Genomic DNA, 22808 nt, shown 5'->3' on the forward strand with positions numbered 1-22808 from the left:
TGCATCTGAGCACTAGAGGATCCTTTGCTATGGGGTGTTATATGCTGCTGTTCCTCAGCTGCTCCACCCCTGAGCTGGCTGCATCTGGGCACTAAAAGAGCCCTTGCAGTGGGGTATTATATGCTGCCATTCCCCAACTGTCACACCCAAACTGGCTGCATCTCAGCCCCAAGCACTGCCTCCAGCTTCTGTAGCATTCAATGCAGTTGTTCCACCCCAGAGCTGGCTGCACACCAGAAGCCACATATAAATAACCCTTGGAGACCAGAAGGCCTCAGGGGAAACTGAGGCAAAGTCATGATGGAGGGGAAGGGGAGTCTCAGGCGGGGAGGGGGGTCTTGGAGGCTGGGGGGGTCCGTGTGCTGGGGCCTGGTCAGTCCTTCTTGTCCTTGTTGTCCCCTGGAAAGAGGGAGAGAAAACAATCAGGTCCCTGCGGGGTACATGGGGTATACACAGCGAACCCAGGTGTCTGGGACACACACACACACACACACACACACACACGTGCGTGCGCGTACAGGATATGCACACATACAAACACACACAGAACACAGGCATCTAGGACATATGCACACACATTCAGACACACACGTACACATACACAACCCAGGTGTACAACACACACACGCATGCACATACACATAATCACAGCTCGGCTTCTGCTGCCATCTGCTGCTCAGGACAGGGAATGCAAGCCCCAGATATACACACATGCGTACACGCACCCACACACAAACCCAGCTGTCTGGGATGGGCACACAGTCACACACACGGACACACACACAGAACCTAGGTGTCCAGGTGCACACCACCCCCCTAGGTGTCCGGGACACACACACACACAAGGCATCTGGGACACACACATGTAAACTCAGACAAACAAGCACACATATACAACCCAGGCACCTAACACACAGACACACAACCCAGGTCTCAAGGACACACATACCGCCAAACACAACCCAGGCATATCACACACACACACACACACACACACACACATTCTATCCCACCACTGGGGGCTGGGGGTGAGAGCAGGGGGTTCTGGCTCCCGCGCAGCTGCAGAAGGGTCACATGGGAGCCGTACCATGCACGACGGTCTCGGTGAAGCGCCAGTAGCCGACTAGCTCGCTCACGCTATGGGCCACGGTGCCATCGGGCAGGCGCAGGTCATCAGCGCGGTTGCCATTGAAGCTGCCACAGGCCCCTGAGAGCTTCCTGGCCAGGTGCCCTGAAGCCACCACCCGCACATCCCCACCGCGGCTCAGTTGCACCCGCAGCGCCTTGCCCTGGGCCACCGTCACTTTGTCCTGGGCCAGCTTCACTGATACTGCTGCCGAGGGCTGAGCTGGCAGCTGCACCACATGCCCGTTCACCTGCAGGAGCAAGGGGATGGGGTCATGTTCCAGAGACCCCCCTGGGGATGAGGTCATGGCTGGGAGATGCTCTGGGGGATAAGGTCATGGCTGGGAGATGTCCCTGAGGTTGAGGTCAAGGCTGGGACACCTGCTCAGGGCTGAGGTCATGGCTGTGAGACCTCCCTGGGGATGAGGTCACAGGTGGAAGACCCCCCTGGGGCTGAGGTCATGGATGGGAGATGTCCCTGAGGATGAGATCAAGGCTGGGACACCCACTCAGGGCTGAGGTCATGGCTGGGAGACCCCCCTGGGGTTGAGGTCACTGCCGGGAGACCCTGGGATTCCCCCAGACCTGAGGTCACAGCCAGGAGACATTGAGCCTTGCCATGGGGTCAAAGTCACAGCCAGGAGATGCCCTGAGACCCAGGGCAGGCAGATCTGGTGGGTGGATTTAGGGGGCGAGGCACTGGGCAGGCAGATGGACACAGACATGTGGGTGCTGCAGGTGGAGGCAGGTACATGCAAGGGATGAAGGGGTGGATGAGTCCATTTGATGGATGGATGGGTGGGTGGATAGGTGCATGTATAGAGGTAGATAGGTAGGTGGATGGATGGATGGATGGATGGACAGACAAATGGACATTAGAGGTGTTACATATAGCTATGTTAGGAATGAGGGATGGGCCTATGGCTAAGCAGACGGATGGACGCCATAAGCCCAGCAGATGGACAGGTGGGTGGACAGGTGGATTGATGGACAGTTGAGGTGCTGCGCATGGATGTGTTAGGAACAAGAAACGGAGAGGTGGAGAGATGGTTGAATGGGAGGATGAGTGGGAAGGTTAATGGATGCTAGTAGATATGATGGATGGGTGGATGCTGTACATGTGATGGATAGGTGGGTGGATGGACCATCTCCGCTGACTTCTTACCAAGACCTTGCCATCTCGCTGGACCAGGATGGTGAGCTGGTGGAAGAAGATGGTCACTGTGGTGATGCGGGAGCTTGGGCACTTGTGACATCCCTGGATGTCCACCACCACCCGGAACCACTCCTTGTTCTTGGTGCTGAGCAGTGAGGAGATCTCATAAACGCCGTCTGGGGGCATCTTGCCGGAGATGCCATCAAAGGTGGTAAAGATGTCGCCACGGGTGATGGAGCACAGGCCATCCCGCTTCACACAGCCCCAGCGCCCACTGCTTAGCTGGCACGAGGCCCCCGCCGGGCACTGAAAAGGCCGGCATGTCATGCCTGTCTGCAGGCTGCATGAGCACTGCTGCCGGCAGTGGGCTGTGATCACTGTCTCTCTGGGCTGCCGGGAGAGAAAGATGGAGGGCCGGTCAGGGCACCCGGGTTCTTTCCTGGCTCCGGGTGGGGGGTTGGGGGCAGGGCATGGGGGTTGGAGGGGTTACAGCAGGTGGGGTTGGGAACCCGGATGCCTGGGTTCTACCATGAGCTCAAGATGGAAAGTTGGATTTTTTCTGCTTTCAAAGCAGCACCTCCACCCATCCATCCATAGCTCTTTATCCATCTTTCCACCGACTCTTCCACTCATCCGTGTACACAGACATCCATCCATCCATCCATCCATCCATCCCACTTCACTCCCCATGCCATGCCACCCCTTGGTGCCCCCATGCTGGGGCTGCTGTGGCCCCTCCTGCACCCGACCATGGCCTCACCTTGTAGTAGCGTCCCTGGTGGAAGCAGCGGCAGTGCTGGAGGGGGATGCAGGCATGGCCCACCTGGACATAGCCTTTGTTGCACTGGCAGCCCTCAGCGCAGGTCTTGGGGCACTGGGTGATTTTGGCCACGGCCTTGCAGCCGCTGGAGCAGGGGTTGGCACACAGGGAGTAGTGGCTGTTGGCCGGACACCTCATGGCTGCAGGGAAAGGGAGAGGAAGGAGGGGCTGGGGTTAGTGGAGGGGGAGAGGATGTGGGAGGAGTGGTAACGAGAGGATGTGAATGGATGGATGGATGGATGCATGCCAGACATGTGATGGATCGGTGGACGAGTTGATGGATGGCTGGATGGAAATACTGTAGGTAGAAGGGCTTATGGATGATGGAAGGATGGAAGGATGGATGGATGGATGCCATATATGTGATGGATGGTGAATGGATTGATGGATGGGTGAATGGAGATACTGTGGGTGGATGGATGGATGGATGGATGGATGGAGCGTGTATGCGGTGGATGGATGGATGAGACTCACATGGACACAGGGAAGGACACAGATACCTCTCACCCAACCCCGCACAGAAGGGTGGAGCTGATGGATAGCCAGACACCTCCCTCCACCCAGCAGCTCACAGGCCCCACTCACGGCAGAACTTGTTGGTCCTCCAGGCCTTGATCTTGATGCCGGCAGCCTGACAGGAGGCCACATAGGCGTGGATGGCCCGGCAGAGCACACGCCGGTCCCCTGTGGTCTTGCAGAGATCATGGACGCAGTTGTTGAAGAAGATGGTGGGGTTGAGGGTGGAGTAGCAGGCGCTGAAGGGCCCATAACGGGCCCGCAGGATCTCGCAGTGCTTGCTATGGACATAGTTGACCTTGCGAGACTCATGGCAGGCTGGACACACTAAGCCTGCACAGCCGTCATTGCAGGTCATGCCAGGCACTGGCACCTTCCAGGAAGCCCCGAAATCCCGGAGGTTGCGGGCAGGGCGGCCATCGGGCTTGACAAAGTCATCAGCGCGGTGCCCATTGTAGTTGCCGCACAGGCCGCACATCTGCTGGCGGTAGGCCTGGGGCACCCGCACGGCCAGGTGGTACCAGAGGTCGAAGGTCACGCTGAGCCCGAAGTCTGTCCGTATCACCGCTGTGGCCCCATGGCAGAAGGCACACACGTTGCCCCCCTCCAGACAGAGGGGGAGCTGGAAGGCCACGCCATCCACCTAGTTGGGGGTGGGGAGGGAAAGGATGAGAGGGTGCCAGGGCTGGGGGTTGTCCCTGGTCAAGATGGGGCCCCAGGACCCCATATGTTAGTCCACTTGTCCATGTCCCTTCATGTCCAGCTGTCCAGATAGACATCTTCTCTTGTTCACAGCATCCATCCATCCATCCATCCATCCATCCATCCACTCCTTCCCACATCTCTCCATCTATCTCCCCTTTCACATCCATCCTTCTTCCCTGTCCCATTGACATCCATCCACTCCTGTTCATTCTTTCTCTTCTTCCCATTTTCCATCTACCCCTTCTGCATCCATCTGTCCATCCACTCCTGTTCACATTCATCCATATGCCCATCCAACCACCCACCTGTCTGTCTGTTCATATTTCCTCAATCACTCATGTTGACATCCATTCATCCATCCATCCACCCATCCCACTTATCTTCCTCCTACCCATCTATCCTTCATCTCCCCACTTCCTGCTCTGCTGTCTCCACCCCTTCACCCTCTCTTCCTCCCCCTGGCTATGTAAGACACCTTCACTACCCCCCAACTCCCAAGCCCTGCCCTAGTTCCTGGTGCCCCATACCACAATGATGCCTTTGCGCCCTCGAAGAAGACTGAAGACATGCTTGTAGACCTTGACAGAGACCGTCTTAGTGGTGGCTGCTTGGGTCTTGCCCAGCCGCTGGTTCTGGGCTTTGATGGTGAAGGCGGGCAGGTAGCCCTTCCGGGCACAGCTCTGGGCCAACACGTAGGTGCAATTGCCTTGGAAGTCAAAGGAATAGCCATCAAAGTTGAGGTAGTGAGGGTCCCCATTGGCCTGGCATGTGCCCACCTTGGGCACCACGGGGTGGCACTTCTGGATGCCGTCCACCACCCGGCATTCTTCGTTGGGGCCGCAGGAGAACTCCCGGCAATGCACGATGCCCCCAGCTTGGCAATGACACCGTTCCTTGCAGAACCCACTGGGGTAGAAGGACTCTCCCGGCTTGTAGTAGAAACCCCGGTAGACGCAGCCACACTGGGACATGGGCACGCACTGCTGGCCGCTGAGCACGAAGCCTGAGTCGCACACGCAGCCCTCGCGGCACTTGGTGGGGCACTGGGCTGGGGAGTAGAGGCTGCGGCAGGTGGCCGGACATCCTCGGGCACACACCTCGTAGTGGCTGTTCTTAGGGCAGGATGGTCCTGCAGTGAGGGAAGGCCAGGGGGAGTGTTATGAATGTAAGAACAGGCGTTAGGACTACAGGTATTTGAACCCGGGGTGCTGCTGCGACCGCCCCAGGTTTGAATGCCTATGGTTGCTAGGACCAGAGTGGGTTATACAGTTGGGTTAGTGTGGTAGGGGGCTGGTGATTGGGTTAGGGCTGGGGTCACTGTGGGGCTGGGATCTTCAGGCTCCCTGGCGATGGGTGCAGTGGCTTAGGGTTGGGGGCAGCATCTAGGGGGTCCGAGGACATGTGTGAGGACTTGGGGGCTGTGTTCTCCATAGGGTCAGCATTGGGATTGTGGGATGGGGAGGTCAGGTGAGGAGACAGGGCCCCCAAGGCCTGGGGGGTTGGGATCTTCAGGTGCCCTGGGGCTAGGTGTCCATAGCCAGGTGAAGGTTAAGGTGCGAGCTAGGAGTTGGGGCTGCGGGTTGGGTTAAGATGAAGGTTGGGGTTGGGGGGGTCTGAGGGCAGGGCTTGGGCCTGGGTCCCCAGATGCCTTGGCATACATTGGGACTGAGGAGGAGGGGACAGGGCCAGGGGTCTCCAGGCTCCTTAGAATCCATCCATTCATCCATCCCCATTGAGGATGGGTAGAGAAAGGATTGGGGGTCCATGGGGACAGGGCTGGGGGGCCTCCACCCAGGGGGATCACTCACGGCAGAAATTCTTGGTCCTCCAGGGCTGGATGGGGGCGCTGGCAGCCTGGCAGGTGGCGGCGTAGCCAGCCAGGACGTTGCACACCACGGCTAGGCTCTTCTTGGAGCAGTGGTCAAAGACACAGTCCTTGAAGTAGCCCTCGGGGGGCACCTGGTTGTGGCAGCCCCGGAAAGGCCCGTTGGGGTTCAGTAGGACCCCGCACACTTTCTGCTCCTGCCGTTGCTGCCGCTCCATCTGGAACATGTCCTTACAGGCAGCCTTCTCCCCCTCCACGCAGCCGGGGATGTCCCGGACCTTCCAGCTGCGGCCCAGGGTGGCGGGGGAGGTGGCCCGGAGCCCCCCGCGCACTGTGAAGTCGTCCTGCTTCTTCCCATTGAAGTTACCGCAGAGGCCGCACACAGTGCCCGCATAGGTGCTGGGCAAGGTCACCCGCACATGGTTCCTGCCGTCAAAGGCCACGGTCAGGCGGAAGTCCGTCTTCACCACCACGTCCCAGCCCCGGTAGTGGATGGAGATCTTGTTGTTTTCGATGGAGTAGGGCAGGTGGATGTATAGGCCGTTAAGCTGTGGAGGGGGAGGGAGAACGGGTGTCAGTAGCAGGGTGTGGCGGGGTGGTCCTTATGGCTTACTCGCCCCCTCCTTACTCAGCAGTTGCTCAGGATGTGCTTGGGGATCCCCCCCTGCCTCCACATTCAGTTGTTACCCCCTGCTTACTCAGGGGTTATTAGCTGCTTACTTGGGGGTTACTCTGCGGTTACTTGCTGCTTACTTAGGGGTTAGGTGCTACTTCGGGGTCACCTGCATTACTGGCTTACTTGGGGGTTACTCAATGCTTACTTGGGGGTTACTCTGAGGTTATTCACTGCTTACTTTGGGGTTACTGGCTGCTTACTCAGGGGTTACTCATTACTCTGGGGTTACTACATACTCAGGAGTTACTCAGCACTTATTTAGGAGTGTGCATGCAAAATAGGGGTGGATGGATGGTGGGTGGATGGATTGTGTACATAACAGATGAATGGATGGACCGTGTATGTGATGGATATACGGATGGGTGGACGGAGTCTACATGCAATGGATGTGTGGATGGATGGAGGGATAGAGTGTGTTTGCAATGGAAGGAAGGAAGAAAGCAAGCAAGCGTGTATGGCATGGCTGGCTGGTTGGTTAGCTGGGTTGTGGATGAAGGACTGTGTATGGGAATGGCTGGATGGACAGGTCGGCAGATGAACAAAGTCTACATAGGGTGGGTGGGTGGGTGGGTGGGCTGGTGGAGAAAGGGCTGTGTATGAGGATGGCTGCATGGACAGCTGGATGGATGGATGGAGTGTGTCTGTAATGGAAGGAAGGAAGGAAGGACTGTGCATGCAATGGACAGGTGGATGGACACATGGACGGACAGATGACTGGCATGTGAAGCCCCCCCATCCCTGCCCGACTCCCTGTGGCCTCACCTTGACGCGCCCATGCGCCGCCAGCGTGATCTCCACCCCGTAGACCTTGATCTCCACCACCTTGGTGGCACCGCCGCCCTCCTTGCCACTCGGCTGCTCCCTCTGCACCAGCACCTGGAAGGGCAGCAGCCCCTTGGAGCGGTGGCACAGCTTGGCCAGCAAGTACACGCAGGTACCCAAGAAGTCATAGTGCAGCCCGTCGAAGGTGACATAGTGGGTCTCACCCACAGCCGCGCAAGTCCCATAGCGTGTTGGGTAGCAGCCACGCACACCGCCTGTCACGCCACACTCCTCGCTCTCCTTGCACCGTGCATCCTGGCATGTCACCTTCCGGGTACCCGCGTTGCACTTGCATGCCTGCTGGCATCTGTCGTCTGCCCAGAACCGCTCACCCGGGGCATAGAGACGGCCTTTGTGGGCACAGCCACAGCGCTCCTTGGGGATGCACTGGCCCCCATCCAGCACGTAGCCCGGTTTACACTGGCATGTCTCCACACAGGGCAGGCGGCATTTCTCTGGGATGATGAAGTTCTTGCAGGTGAGAGGGCAGGCTGAGCCGCAGGCCACATAGTGGCTGTTCTCCGGGCAGGGCATGGCTGCAGGGAAGAGGGAGAGTTGGAGGAGAGGGGTCAGATATGGGTGGGGGAGGGGAATTGCCCTCAGCTGGTGGCAGAATGGGGGGCAAGGACACACACGCCTGGCATTGCTGAGGAAAGGGGGCATGTAGGTGGGTGCAGGCTGGAGGTGGCCCGTGGTGTGGGGGGGGAGGGTGTAACACATTTGTGCATGCATACACATGCAGTTGGGGTGTGCCCATCTATCCATCCATCCATGCAATGGACAGATGGATGGACAGATGATCCCTTATTTTCTGTCCCCATACCCCACTCTATCTAGCTATCTATCTATCTATCTGGGTCCCCCCACCCTGCCCACCGCCTAACATGGCTGCCAGTACTTACGACAACCAGCATGCTTCCTCCAGTTGTGCACCAGGGCACCTTCTCTCTGGCAGGCATCCGCGTACGTCTTCAGTGCCCGGCACAGGATCTGTTTGTAGCCATCGTAGGTGCACAGGTCAGCGATGCAGTCAGCCAGGTAGGGCTTGGGGGCCACACGGGCATGGCACTGCCGGAAGGGCCCATTGGGGGCCTTCTTGATGAGCCCGCAGTAGCCCACCCCCCCGTAGCGCTTCACCAGTTTCGGGGAACACCCCTTGCATTTGCCATGGCAACCGTGCTGGCAGTGGTTGTCACCATCGTCCACCTTCCAGCTCTTGCCAAAGGCCACAGGGCTAACAGCTAAGCTGCCAGAGGAGGTCAAGAAGTCATCGCTGGGATCACCATTGTTGTTGCCGCACAGGCCGCATAGCATACCGTGGAAGGCCTTTGTCACCTTGACCACCAGGTAGTAGTTCCAGTCATAGTAGATCTTCAGGCCAAAACGGGTCTCCACCACCAGCTGTCCACCCCGGTGGTGGAGGCACAGCTTGTTATGCTTCAGGGAGATGGGCAGCCGCGTCTTTTGCTTGTTTACCTGGGGATGGGTGAGAGCAGAGTTGGCCGGAAATGTTACAGATGCTCCTGAAAATCTTAAAATACTTAGCATAGACATCATAGACATCATAGAGTAGTTGGGCTGGAAGGGACCTCCAGAGGTCATACAGTCATGGAGAAGTAGGGCTGGAAAGGGGCCTCTACAGCTCATAGAGCCATCATCGTAGAGAAGTAGGGCTGGCAGGGACCTCCAGGGTCATAGATTCAGACTCATACAGAAGTAGGGCTAGAAGGGACTTTCAGAGGCCATGGAGTTTTAGTTATAGAGAAACAGGGCTGCAGAGGTCATAGAGTCATAGTCATAGAGAAGTGGGATTGGAAGGGACGTCCAGAGGTCCTAGAGACGTAGGGTTGAAAGGGACTTCCAGAGGTCATAGAGTCATAGTCATAGAGTCATGGAGAAGTAGGGCTAGAAGGGCTCTCCAGAGGTCATAGAGTCATAGTCATAGTCATAGAGAAGTAGGGTTGGAAGGGACCTCCAGAGGTCATAGAGCAGCAGGGGCTGGAAGGGACTTTCAGAGGTCATAGAGTCATAGTTGTAGAGTCATAGAGAAGCAGGGTTGAAAGGGACCTCCAGATGTCCCATAGAGCCGAGTCCTGTGCCTGAGGCAGGATCAGCCCCATCCAACCCATCCCAGAGCAACCCACTGTCCAGCCTCTGGGCAGAACCACCCAACCCGCCATGACGTGAAACCAGACAGGACACGTGGACCTGCCCCAGGGCAAACTGGGCAAATGGGCCTGGGTCCTCTCCTGCTCTGGAAGGGACTGGGGCCTGGTGGGTCAGAGAATGGAGGCTGGGAGCCCGGATGCCTGGGTCCTCCCCTAGCTCTGGGAGAGGAGCTAGGTCTGGTGCGTGAGAGCAGGAGCGGTGGAAGCCTGGACACGTGACTCCCCTCCAGCTCTGGAAGGGCAGTGGCGGGTGGGGGTGAAGGGGATCAGGAACCCGGACGCCTGTGTTCTCTCCCCGCGCGGGCGCAGGCCCTTACCCGGACGAGTCCATACTCGTACTTGACCATGGTGATCTCGTAGCCATAGAGGAGCAGGGTGACCTGGCTCACGAAGGACACGTGGCTCTGACCGCACCGCTGGCTCTTGGCCTTGATGTGGAAGGAGGGCAGCTTGGCCGTGGTGCCGGCACACGGCTTCACCAGCGTGTAGGTGCAGGTGCCCTGGAAGTCGTAGCTGCGCCCGTCGAAGGTGTGGTAGTGTGGGTGCCCAGAAGCCCAGCACACAGGCTGCGCCCGGGTCACAGGGACGCACGTGGGCAGTCTGTTTATGAGTTTGCATGTGGAGCCCACTCTGCACAAGATCCCGTCGCATGAGGGTGCCAGGTGCACGCACTTGGGTGCCCCGTTCACCACCTTGCACAACTTGCCCATGGGGCACTGGACACCGTGGCAGGGGGGCAGGTGGGGCACACATGTGGGCACCCCATCCACCACTTGGCACTTGGTGCCTGCCTGGCAGGCCACGCCCTGGCACGAGGGTTTGTTCGGGAGGCACCGGGGCCAGCCATTCACGAGGCGGCATGTGGTGCCATCCTGACAGTGGATGCTGTGGCATGAGGGGATGTGGGGCACACATGTGGGCACGCCGTTCAGCACCTTGCACTTGGAGCCGGCCTGGCATTGGACAGTGTGGCACAAGGGGACATGGGGCACGCACGTGGGCACTTCATGCAAAATCTTGCATGTGGAACCAGCGTGGCACTGGATGCTGTGACAGGAGGAGATGTGGGGCACACATGTGGGCACACCACTCACCACCTTGCACTTGGAGCCAGCCTGGCATTGGACACCATGACAGGAGGAGACATGGGGCACACACTTGGGCATGCCATTCACCACCTTGCACTTGGAGCCAGCCTGGCACTGAACACCATAGCAAGGAGGCACGGGGGGCACACACATGGGGACCCCATCCACCACTTGACACTTGGTGCCCTCCCTGCACTGGACCCCATGGCAGGATGGCTTGTGGGGCACACACCGGGGTGCGCCACGCACGACTTGGCATGTGGTGCTTTCTGGGCAGTGAATCCTGTGGCAGGGCATAGCATGGGGAACACACATGGGCACGCCATGCAAAACCTTGCACTTGGAGCCGGCCTGGCATGGGATGCCATGGCAGGAGGGGACATGAGGCATGCATGTGGGTACGTCATTCACCATCTTGCATTTGGATCCAGCTTGGCACGGGACCCCATGACAGGAAGAGACGTGGGGTACGCATGTGGGCACACCATGCAAAATCTTGCATGTAGTGCTCTCATGGCAGTGGATGCTGTGGCAGGATGAGACATGGGGTATACACGTGGGCACATCATTCACCACCTTGCATGTGCTGCCCTGTTCGCACTGGACACCATGACAGGAGGAGATATGGGGCACACATGTGGGCATCCCATGCAAAATCTTGCATGTGGAGCCAGCCTGGCACTGGACCCTGTGGCAGGAGGAGACATGGGGCACACATGTGGGCACGCCATTTATCACCTTGCACTTGGAACCAGTCTGGCACGGGAAACCATGGCACAAGGGGACATGGGGCACACATGTGGGCACGCCATTGACCACCCTACACTTGGAGCCAGTCTGGCATGGGAAACCATGGCATGAGGGGATGTGGGGCACACATGTGGGCACGCCATTCACCACCTTGCACTTGGAGCCAGTCTGGCATGGGAAACCATGGCATGAAGGGACATGGGGCACACACATGGGCACACCATGCAAAACCTTGCATTTGGAGCCAGCCTGGCACTGGACACCATAGCATGAGGGCATGCGTGGCACGCAGGTGGGGACCCCATCCACCAGCTGGCACTTGCTTCCCATCCTGCACTGGACTCTATGGCAGGAAGGTGTAGGGGGCACACACTTGGGCTGTCCATTCACTGTGCGGCACACGCTGCCATCCTCACACTTCACGCCATGGCAGGGAGGCACAGGGGGCACGCAGGTGGGGACCCCATCCACCACTTGACACTTGGTGCCCGCCCCACAGTGGATCCCGTGGCATGAGGGCTTCTGAGAAATGCACTGGGGGATGCCGTCCAAGACCCGGCACACAGTGCCCACTGGGCAGTGGATCCCATGGCAGGGCTGGGTATGGGGCACACATGTGGGCATGCCATTGAGGACCTGGCACGTGGTGCCCAGAATACAAAGGATTGCTGCACAAGACGGTGGTGGCAGTGGGGCTGACCGGAACATGTGCACACACTTGGGCCAGCCGTGTACCACCTTACACACGCGCCGGTCCTTGCAGTGCACGTGGCGGCACGTCAGCGGTGGGAGGCACCGGGGAGCCCCATCTACCACCTTGCACATGGTGCCACCCTTGCACTGGAACTGGTGGCAGGATGATGATGGCACGCAGGTGGGCTGGCCCTGGACCAGCCCACAGGCAGCACCTGCCGGGCAGGGGAAGTGGAGGCAGGGATGCGGGGTGGAGGAACACTTGGGGAATCCATCGATGATCTGGCACACGGTGCCTTTATGGCACTGGATGTCGCGGCAGGTGGGCATATGCTGTACGCATTTGGGGAAGCCATCAATGACCTGGCACACGGTGCCCTGGTGACAGTAGATGTCTCTGCAGGTGGGAACACGTTGGATACACTTGGGGATTCCACCCACAATCCGGCACGCGGTACCTTTATGGCAATGAATGTCACTGCAGGTGGGCACATGCTGGACACACTTGGGGAATCCATCAATGATCTGGCAGATGGTGCCTTTGTGGCAATAGATGTCACTGCAGGTGGGCACACGTGGGACGCACTTGGGGATTCCACCCACAATCTGGCACACGGTACCTTTATGGCAATGGATGTCGCTGCAGGTGGGCACACGCTGGACGCATTTGGGGAATCCATCAATGACCTGGCAGATGGTGCCTTTGTGGCAATAGATGTCACTGCAGGTGGGTACACGCTGGACACACTTGGGGACTCCATCAATGATCTGGCACATGGTGCCTTTGTGGCAATAGATGTCACTGCAGGTGGGTACACGTAGGATGCACTTTGGGATTCCACCCACAATCTGGCACATGGTACCTTTATGGCAAAAGATGTCACTGCATGTGGGCACACGCTGGACACACTTAGGGAATCCATTGATGATCTGACATATGGTGCCTTTGTGGCAATAGATGTCACTGCAGGTGGGCACATGCTGAATACACTTGGGGAAACCATCAATAATTTGGCACACAGTGCCTTTATAGCAGTGCATGTCACTGCAGGTGGGCACACGGACACACTTTGGATATCCATGAACTACCTTGCAAATGGTGTCCTTGTGGCAATAGATGTCACTGCAGGTGGGCACATGTTGGATGCACCTGGGGAACCCATCGGTAATCTGGCACACGGCGCCTTTATGGCAGTAGATGTCATTGCAAGTGGGCCTACGGTGGATGCACTTTGGGTACCCATCCACTACCTTGCACACAGTGCCCTTGTGACAAATAATGTCACTGCAGGTGGGCACACGTTGGGTACACTTGGGGAATCCATCAATGATCTGGCACACGGTGCCTTTATGGCAATAGATGTCATTACAAGTGGGCCTACGGTGGACACACTTAGGGTACCCATCCACTACCTTGCACACAGTGCCCTTGTGGCAATGGATGTCACTACATGTGGGTGTGCGCTGGACACACTTGGGAAATCCATCAATGATCTGGCACACAGCACCTTTGTGGCAGTGGATATCACTGCATGTGGGTGCCCGGTGGATACATTTCGGGTACCCATCCACTACCTTGCACACTTTGCCCTTGTGACAATGGATGTCACTACATGTGGGTGTGCGCTGGACACACTTGGGAAACCCATCAATGATATGGCACGTAGCACCTTTATGGCAATGGATGTCCTGGCAGGTGGGTGCCCGGTGGACACACTTTGGGTACCCATCCACTATCTTGCACACTTTGCCCTTGTGGCAATGGATGTCACTACATGTGGGTGCGCGCTGGACACACTTGGGAAACCCATTGATGATCTGGCACGTGGCACCTTTATAGCAATGGATGTCCTGACAGGTGGGTGCCCGGTGGACACACTTCGGGTATCCATCCACTACCTTGCACACTTTGCCCTTGTGGCAATGGATGTCACTACATGTGGGTGCGCGCTGGACACACTTGGGAAACCCATTGATGATCTGGCACGTGGCACCTTTATAGCAATGGATGTCCTGACAGGTGGGTGCCCGGTGGACACACTTCGGGTATCCATCCACTACCTTGCACACTTTGCCCTTGTGGCAATGGATGTCACTACATGTGGGTGCGCGCTGGACACACTTGGGAAACCCATTGATGATCTGGCACGTGGCACCTTTATAGCAATGGATGTCCTGACAGGTGGGTGCCCGGTGGACACACTTCGGGTATCCATCCACTACCTTGCACACTTTGCCCTTGTGGCAATGGATGTCACTACATGTGGGTGCGCGCTGGACACACTTGGGAAACCCATTGATGATCTGGCACGTGGCACCTTTATAGCAATGGATGTCCTGACAGGTGGGTGCCCGGTGGACACACTTCGGGTATCCATCCACTACCTTGCACACTTTGCCCTTGTGGCAATGGATGTCACTACATGTGGGTGCGCGCTGGACACACTTGGGAAACCCATTGATGATCTGGCACGTGGCACCTTTATAGCAATGGATGTCCTGACAGGTGGGTGCCCGGTGGACACACTTCGGGTATCCATCCACTACCTTGCACACTTTGCCCTTGTGGCAATGGATGTCACTACATGTGGGTGCGCGCTGGACACACTTGGGAAACCCATTGATGATCTGGCACGTGGCACCTTTATAGCAATGGATGTCCTGACAGGTGGGTGCCCGGTGGACACACTTCGGGTATCCATCCACTACCTTGCACACTTTGCCCTTGTGGCAATGGATGTCACTACATGTGGGTGCGCGCTGGACACACTTGGGAAACCCATTGATGATCTGGCACGTGGCACCTTTATAGCAATGGATGTCCTGACAGGTGGGTGCCCGGTGGACACACTTCGGGTATCCATCCACTACCTTGCACACTTTGCCCTTGTGGCAATGGATGTCACTACATGTGGGTGCGCGCTGGACACACTTGGGAAACCCATTGATGATCTGGCACGTGGCACCTTTATAGCAATGGATGTCCTGACAGGTGGGTGCCCGGTGGACACACTTCGGGTATCCATCCACTACCTTGCACACTTTGCCCTTGTGGCAATGGATGTCACTACATGTGGGTGCGCGCTGGACACACTTGGGAAACCCATTGATGATCTGGCACGTGGCACCTTTATGGCAATGGATGTCCTGGCAGGTGGGTGCCCGGTGGACACACTTTGGGTACCCATCCACTATCTTGCACACTTTGCCCTCGTGGCAATGGATGTCACTACATGTGGGTGTGTGCTGGACACACTTGGGAAACCCATCGATGATCTGGCACGTGGCACTTTTATGGCAATAGATGTCCTGGCAGGTGGGTGCCCGGTGGACACACTTCGGGTATCCATCCACTACCTTGCACACTTTACCCTTGTGGCAATGGATGTCAAGGCAGGTGGGTGCTCGGTGGATACACTTTGGGTGTCCATCCACTACCTTGCACACTTTACCCCTGTAGCAATGGACGTCCTGGCAGGTGGGTGCCCGGTGGACACACTTCGGGTATCCATCCACTACCTTGCACACTTTACCCTTGTGGCAATGGATGTCAAGGCAGGTGGGTGCTCGGTGGATACACTTTGGGTGTCCATCTACTATCTTGCATGCTTTGCCCTTGTGACAATGGATGTCCTGGCAGGTGGGTGCCTGGTAGACACACCTTGGGTATCCATCTACCATCTTGCACACTTTGTCCTTGTGGCAATGGATGTTACTGCAAGTGGGTGCACGTTGGACACACTTGGGATACCCATTGATGATCTGGCATGTGGTGCCCATCCACTACCTTGCACACTTTACCCTTGTGGCAATGACTGTCCTGGCACGTGGGTGTCTGGTGGACACACTTGGGATACCCATTGATGATCTGGCATGTGGTGCCTTTATGGCACTGGATATCACTACAGCCTGGCCTTTGGTGGACGCACTTGGGGTAGCCCCCCAGGATCCGGCACTCGGTCCCATGGCTGCAGTGGACAGCGCTGCAGCTGGCGTGGGCTGGCACACACTGCAGGTACCCGTCTTTCTCCACACACCTCTGCCCACTGGAGCACTGGATGTGGCTGCAAAGGCTCCGTCCATGTCTTCCCTGGGACTTCGGAGCTGAGAAATGGAGAAGAAGGGGCTTTTATTGCCACCTTTCCCAGGGAAGATGATGACCTATTGGTCCCTTTGGGGGCCTGGCATAATCCTCACATGTGGTAGGCTGGGAGCGGGCGGTGTATTTCTGTGCAACCCTCCTGGCCTGCATCCAAAGCTGGCTGCTAGGCCTGGCCACCACCATGTCAGGCCACGGGAGGTGGTTGGGGGTGGCCGGTGGAAGGGTGTGCGGGGAGGAGGGGGAATATGATGGTCGAGGTAGTGAGTGTTCTTCTGTGGCCTGGGGGGTCCTGCCCACCACAGCATGAAGATCCAGTGGGGAATGAGAGAGGGAGGAGAGGGAGGGAGGGAGAAAAGAGGAGAGAAAAGAAAGAGGGGAGAAAGGAGAAATGAGGTACAGAGAGAGAGGGGAGTATGGGGAGGGAGGGAGGGAGGGAGGGATGGCGGGATGGATGGAGAAGTACGGAGATCTTTGGGGTGGATGGACAGATGGATGGATGGATGGATGGAGATATGTGGAGATCTCTGGGGTGGATGAATGGATGGATGGTTGGATGAAGTGTGGAGATCTCTGGGATGGGTGGACTGATGGATGAAGAAGTGCAGAGATCTCTGGGGTGGATGGATGGATGGCAGTAGCTTAGGGAAGGTGGATGGATGGAAGGATGGACAGATAAATGGGGTGTGTGGTGATGGAGAGAGAAATAGATAGAGAAACAGAAAAATAGATAGAGGGTGTTTGTAGTTATAGATCCATCCCTCCATCTCCACACCCCATCCATCCATCCATCCATCCCCATACACTGTTGCTACAGGTACATCTCTAGGGGATGGACAGATACCTAGGGGTGAATAGCAATGGACAGAAGGATAGACAGAGGGTGTCCATGGGGATGGCAAACTAGACAGACAGACAGACTGATGGATTGATCGATGAAGGGTGTGATTAGGCATGGATTGACAGGCAGACCAGTAGAGAGCAGGTTAGAAGGGGTGGATGGGGACAGACACAAAGAGGGTGTATGGGAATGGCTGGCTGGCTGGCTAGCTGGATGTATGGCAACAGTGTAAGGGGATGTATGGTTGGATTGATAAATATATAGAAAAAAGGGGGTATGTGGGGATAGATAGATAGATAGATAGATAGATAGATAGATAGATAGATAGATAGATAGATAGATAGATAGATGAACCAAGGGTGTTTGTGGGCACACATGGAAGGACTGAGGGCACACAGATGGGTACACAGATAGCGACTAATGGTGGCTGGATGGGTGGATGGGTGGATGGACAGATGAATAACAACAGCATATGGGGAGGGATGGAGAGAGAGGGGCTGTGTGGGAATGGATAGACAGATAGGTAGAAAGAGCGATTGAATCAGGGATGGCTAGACAGACAGACAGATAGATAATGGAAGTGAATAAACAGAGAGCTGAAGGGGTGGATGAGGACAGACACACAGAAGGTGTATGGATGGATGGACACAAATACTGGAGCTAGCTACACAGAAGGGGTGGGTGGGCACAGACACACAGAGGGTGTACAGGGATGGATGGATTGATAACAACAGTGTTTGAGGATGGATGGGTGGATGGATGGAGGGGTGGGTGGGTGGATGGATGGATGGATGGGAACAATATATGGAGATAGAATGATGGATAGCAATACAGTATCATAGATTCATAGATATTAGGGTCAGAAGGGACCTCAGCAGATCATCAAGTCTGGCCCCCTGCCCCAGGCAGGAAAGAGAACTGGGGTCAGATGACCCAGCGAGGTGCTTGCCCAATTTACTCTTAAAGACCATCAAGGTAGGGGAGAGCATCACCTCCCTTGGAAGCCCATTCCAGATTCTGGCCACCCTTAACATAAATAAGTTCTTCCTGATGTCTAGCCTGAATCTGCTCACTGTCAGTTGTGGCCATTATTTCTAGTTACTCCAAGGGTTGCCCTAGTAAACAGAGCATCTCCTATCCCTTGATGTCCCCCCCAATGAATTTGTAGACAGCCACAAGATCCCCTCTCAGCCTTCTCTTGCAGAGGCTGAAGAGATTCAGGTCCTTCAATCTCTCCTCGTAGGGCCTTACCTGCAGGCTCCTAACCATACAAGTGGCCCTCCTTTGAAACTTCTTCAGGTTGTCCACATCCCCCTTGAAGTACGGCGCTCAAAACTGGACGCAGTACTCCAACTATGGCCTCACCAGTGCCGCATAGAGGGGAAGTATCACCACCCTGGACCTGTTTGTGATGTACCTGCTAATGCATGATAAAGTGTGGTTATCCTTACTGATCACTTCATCACATTGACAACTCATGTTCATCTTGGAGTCAACTATGACTCTGAGATCCCTTTCTGGTACAGTGCTGCTGAGAGGTTCACCCCCCAGCCTGTGAGTGTGCTGGTGACTCCTTCTCCCTAGGTGCAGCACTTTGCATTTGTCCTTGTTGAACTACATCCTATTCTGTTCTGCCCACTTCTCTAATTTGTCCAGATCCACCTGGATTCATTCCCTGCCTGCTAGTGTGTTTACTTTACCCCATAATTTGGTGTCATCTGTGAATTTGGACAGAGTGCTCTCCATGCCCTTATCCACGTCACTGATGAAGACATTGAACAGCACTGGTCCAAGGACCGAAGCTTGGGGAACTCCACTGCCCACATCTTTCCAGGTTGATGCCGACCTGTCTACCACCACTTTCTAGGTGCATCCCATTAGCCAATTTTCCACCCACCTGACCGTGTAATCACCTAAGTCACAGCTGCTCAGTTTATTTACAAGAATAGGATGAGATACCATATCAAAGGCTTTCTTAAAATCCAGGTAGATGACATTTACCTTGTCCCCTGCATCTAAGCATTTTGTGACTTGGTCACCAAATGGAGATGGATGGATGGATGGATGGATAAAGGGTGTGTGTGGGGAAGGATGGATGGATGGATGGATGGACAGAGGGTGTGTATAGGTATAGATAGGTGGATGGATGGATGGATGGATGGATGTATGGATGGATGGATGGATGAATAAAGGGTGTGTGTGGGGAAGGATGGATGGATGGATGGATGGACAGAGGGTGTGTATGGGTATAGATGGATGGATGGATGGATGGATGGATGAATAAAGGTTCTGTTTGGGGATGGATGGATAACTAGGTAACTAGAGTGAATAGTGGTGGGAGGCTGGATAAACAGCACCAGTGTGCGGGGATGGAGGGATAGATGCAGAGAACGGAGACTGATGGATGGACAGACAGAGCCTGCCTAGGAACAGTGAGATAGACAGACAGACAGAGGGTGCGAATGGGCACAAACCAAGAAGGAGATCAATAGGGAGCCCGACTGAAGGGGTGGTTTTGGCTGCCCACCGTCAGCGCTTGGGTACTCACGGGCGTTGGCAAAGGCGACGGTGCCGTGGGTGATGTGGTCGGCGATGCCGATACTGAGGACACCGAAGGGGGCACCAGGGTGCTTGAGAACATGGACCTTCTGCTTCCGGCTGAAGCGATACTCCGCCCACGAATACCCTGACCCGGGAATGGGTTGCCACTGCAGCTGGCGCAGGGGTTGGTGGTCAAAGGTGAGCTGGCCGGTGGCGTAGCTCTTGGTGATGATGACGGCCATGTTGTGGATGCCCAAGCGGCCCAGCACATAGTAGGACTTGGCATAGTTTCGGAGGGCGGGCACCTGGGAGAGGAAGGGCTCATAGGGAACCCCAGCCTTGACACTCCCCAAGGAGTAGAAGATCACCTGGATCCCAGCATCAGCAGTGAGGTACAGTGGCTTGGCCAGCTTCACCGCCAGTTTCTTCACCTCCCCAGCTTGTAGCCATAGCATCTTCTGCTTGGGGCCAGCCTGTATCTGGAGCAATGTGGCTTGGTGGGCCACCACAAAGGCCACAGCATGGGTGGACTGGAAGGAGAGGGGCACCACGGCAAAGGTCTTGCCCCATTGGCTCACCGGCAGCAACTGCTCCATCACATGCTGGCAGTGGTTGTGGGACCAGATGCAGGTGTGGCCGGCCAATACGGCCACGGGCTTCTGGGAGAGGACCTTGGTGCCCGAGAGGTCATTCGTGCTCTGGAGCTGGATGGTTTGGAAGGGCTTTAGGGACACATGGAGCTTGCTGCCAGCGGGGTAGACTTGTCCTTTGAAAGTCACCTGGCCACGGAGGTAGATGTCCACATTGGTGGCCTGCTGACAGGCCACCACGGCAAACTCCTGGAAGGACCCTGTGGGGTGCCCAGTGGGCGTGATCACAAAGTATTTTTTCCCCAGGAAAAACAGGGGGTAGACAATCGTAGTCTCTGTGGACGTCTCCTTGGAGTTGAGGGACATCACTGAGATCGGCTTGGAGGACTTGACTACCACGGTGCTGGGGAAGATGTTGGTGCCCACCATCTGTACATGGCTTGGGAGTTGCACCGTCACCACCTGCTTCCGATGGAGGGCCACCACTTCCTGGAATTTGGACTTGGGGATGGTCACGGTGACGGATGTGGCGTCGTGGTAGCCAATGAGGAAGAGCTTGAAGTGCCCGGCGGCTTTTGGCATCCCGTTCTCTAGGAAGGCCGTGACGAAGTATCTGCCCTGGGGACCCCCAGTGGCCATGCCTGTGGGGACACATGGGAGGCACCACAGATGAGTGGTCTCACCCATCAGATTCCCAGAGCTTCTCTCTTGTGTGTTGGGAATCACAGCTGAGCCCTCCAGGCTCCTAGACTGAATTCATCCCAGGAGAAGGGCTTGGACGCAGGAGACCAGCATAACCTGCCATTATATCAGTGCTAACTCGGCGGGAAGGGGCAGGATAGACTGACCTACCCCAGTTCTACCAGTGAGTTCTACCAGGGGAACGTACTCTGATGCCGCAATAGCCAGCTAAAATGGGTGGAAGAGAATACGGGCATGGAAGGAAGGAAGGAAGGAAGGAAGGGAATATGGGGAGGGAGGGAGGAATGGATGGTTGGCAAGGAGAGAATATGGGGATGGATGGAAGTGAGTGTGGGGATGGATGGATGGAAGGATGGGTAGGAGAGAGTATGGAGATAGAAGGATGGATGGAAGAGAATATGAAGATGGATGGATGGATAGTAACAGTGTATAGGAATGTATGGATGGTTGGAAGGAGATAGTGTGGATAGATTGATGGAAGGATGGATGGAAGGAAGGAAGGAAGGATGCCAGCACAGGAATAAATGGACAGATGGATTGAGGAGAATACGGGGATGGAAAGACAGATGGAAAGAAGGATAGTAACAGAGTATAAGGATGGATGGATGGAAGGAAGAGAGTATGTGGATGGAAAGATAATGGATAGCTGAACGGATGGAAGAGAGTATGCGGATAGATGGATGATGGATAGATGAACGGTTAGCAACCCAGAGAAAATCAAGGTGTGCCCACCCCTCTGGAACTGACCCTGGAGTAGGTGCCGTCTGTCCAGGGCATATTCAGGGGCAACCCTGTGCCAAGGCAAGGGGCTTTCCCCTGCTATGTGCCATCGAGGGGCGAGGCCCTGTCCTGGGCTGGCCATCTGTCTGTCCACTCTCGGGAGGGGTCATTTATATCAGCCTCCGAAAATGGTATGAACTACACCAATGTAAACAGGTGACGTGACTCGGACTATAGTAGCCTGGATCTTGATTTGGACTGGGGTGACTGGGGAGAACTCATGGACAGCCAATGGGATACACTGACCAATCCTAGTCCCCTTGCCAGGCAAGGTCAAAGGCCGTGAGGTCTGATGGGGTGGGAGACCCCCTCCCCAACACCTCCACGGGCATAAAAGAGTTACCATATTATCTCACGTTCAACACGCACCCCCGGCCAGAGCTGCTGGAAATTAGCAAGCATGTTATCAATGAGGAAATAAGGTAAGAGAAGTTTCTGCCAGCCCCATGGCAACCCCAAGGAGGGCAGGGAATTGGAGAGGTGGGGGCTGGGAGGACAAGGGTCCAGAATCCTCCCCCCAAAAAGGGACCGGGATCCCCCACAACTCACCGCATTGGAGAGCCAGCCAGGCCACAAGCAGGATCACCCGGAGAGCCCCCATGTCTGCAACACAGTGGGGAGCAATGGGGAAGGAGGCTGGAACCCAGGCGTCCGGGCTCCCAGGACCCCCCTGTTCTCACCCCCTAGGCCCCACTCCCCTCCCAGAGCTGGGAGAGAACCCAGGTGTCCGGGATCCTATGCAGAAATGCCTCGCACTCACCTGCGGGGGCCGCCTGACTGTCACCCTGCCTGGGTCCCCCCAGTTTTTGTAGCCTCCAGGGCTGTGGCTGTGGCCAATGGGGTAAGGGACACACCCCTGGGCAGCAGCCTGTCCACTGCCCTGGGCTGGGGGGTGGAGCCTCCTGCTGATT

At 56.3% G+C, this 22808-nt stretch overlaps 1 protein-coding gene across 1 annotated transcript; it reads right to left on the reverse strand.

Annotated features, from left to right (window-relative positions):
* Nucleotides 1-311: 311 nt before the first annotated feature.
* Nucleotides 312-22498, reverse strand: LOC102380701 (IgGFc-binding protein-like). Its single transcript, XM_025192377.1, has 16 exons — nucleotides 22447-22498; nucleotides 19833-21056; nucleotides 16274-16448; nucleotides 15054-16059; nucleotides 11728-14972; nucleotides 10587-11184; nucleotides 10131-10505; nucleotides 8548-9121; nucleotides 7586-8181; nucleotides 6131-6695; nucleotides 4850-5451; nucleotides 3687-4260; nucleotides 3042-3241; nucleotides 2291-2671; nucleotides 1088-1376; nucleotides 312-399 (listed from the first exon to the last, which is right to left on the reverse strand). Exons 1-16 carry the CDS (start codon nucleotides 22496-22498, stop codon nucleotides 374-376), a joined length of 10482 nt encoding a protein of 3493 aa, XP_025048162.1. The 3' UTR covers nucleotides 312-373.
* Nucleotides 22499-22808: the final 310 nt, after the last annotated feature.

Source organism: Alligator sinensis, unplaced genomic scaffold (assembly GCF_000455745.1).
Source record: "Alligator sinensis unplaced genomic scaffold, ASM45574v1 scaffold113_1, whole genome shotgun sequence".
In the NCBI taxonomy this organism is placed as follows: Eukaryota; Metazoa; Chordata; order Crocodylia; family Alligatoridae; genus Alligator; species Alligator sinensis.

What these genes read in the sequence shown, in the direction of transcription:
- LOC102380701 (XM_025192377.1), bottom strand. Translation starts at nt 22,498, where the DNA reads ATGGGGGCTCTCCGGGTGATCCTGCTTGTGGCCTGGCTGGCTCTCCAA. An exon ending in ATCCTGGGGGGCTACCCCAA is followed by an intron (nt 16,060 to 16,273) that starts GTGCGTCCACCA and finishes ACCCACTTGCAG; the next exon opens with TAACATCCATTGCCACAAGG. An exon ending in ACAAGGGCAAAGTGTGCAAG is followed by an intron (nt 14,973 to 15,053) that starts GTAGTGGATGGA and finishes GCCACGTGCCAG; the next exon opens with ATCATCAATGGGTTTCCCAA.